The 556-nt window shown below is 54.3% G+C and overlaps 1 protein-coding gene across 1 annotated transcript in view; it reads right to left on the reverse strand.

The window, feature by feature from the left end:
- EMH_0047100 (chitinase class I, putative) overlaps window positions 1-556 on the reverse strand; it is a gene marked incomplete at both ends in the record, with an annotated part of 4449 nt that overhangs the window by 3016 nt on the left and 877 nt on the right. Inside the window, one exon of the mRNA XM_013496241.1 lies at window positions 21-138. Coding sequence (XP_013351695.1) covers window positions 21-138 — 118 coding nt within the window. The remainder of the gene's footprint in view (window positions 1-20; window positions 139-556) is intronic.

A 556-nucleotide genomic window follows, 5' to 3' on the forward strand; every position in this document is an offset into this window, starting at 1 on the left:
CATATGAGGTGTATGTACACCTGAGCGGCGTCTCCTCGCGAAAGGAGCGAAAGAAGTTTGTCTTTAAGAGAGCAAAAGCAATGAAGGCAGCAAACTCCTGCAGGCCCGTAAACAAACCCTTGCCCCGCGGGGTCCTCCCTGCAACACAACAGCAGCAGCAGCAGCAGCAGCAGCAGCAGCAGCAGTAGCAACAGCAGCAGCAGCAGCAGCAGCAGCAGCAAGAAAGAGACCATTGAGTAGGGTTGCTCCTGGCTAGCTGGTTGTTAGATTATGGTTATCTGATGGCTAGCTGGCGGTTCACTAGCTAGCTGCGTATGCAGGTAGCTAGCCAGGAGCCGTGCTCATCACGCACCCAGCCAGCTAGCTGTCAAACAAGCTAGCTAGCCAGCTAGCTAGCTAGCTAGCTAGCTATCCAGCTAGGCAGCTAGCTAGATAGCCAGCTAGCTATCTAGCTAGCTAGCTATCCAGCTAGGCAGCTAGCTAGCTAGCTAGCTAGCCAGATATATGTACGAGGAGGCGCTCACCCTGCCCCGTGAAGACAGGCTTGAATTGCTCG

The sequence above is a fragment of the Eimeria mitis genome, genomic scaffold (genome assembly GCF_000499745.2).
Source record: "Eimeria mitis Houghton genomic scaffold, Emh_scaff1997, whole genome shotgun sequence".
Classification (NCBI taxonomy): Eukaryota; Apicomplexa; class Conoidasida; order Eucoccidiorida; family Eimeriidae; genus Eimeria; species Eimeria mitis.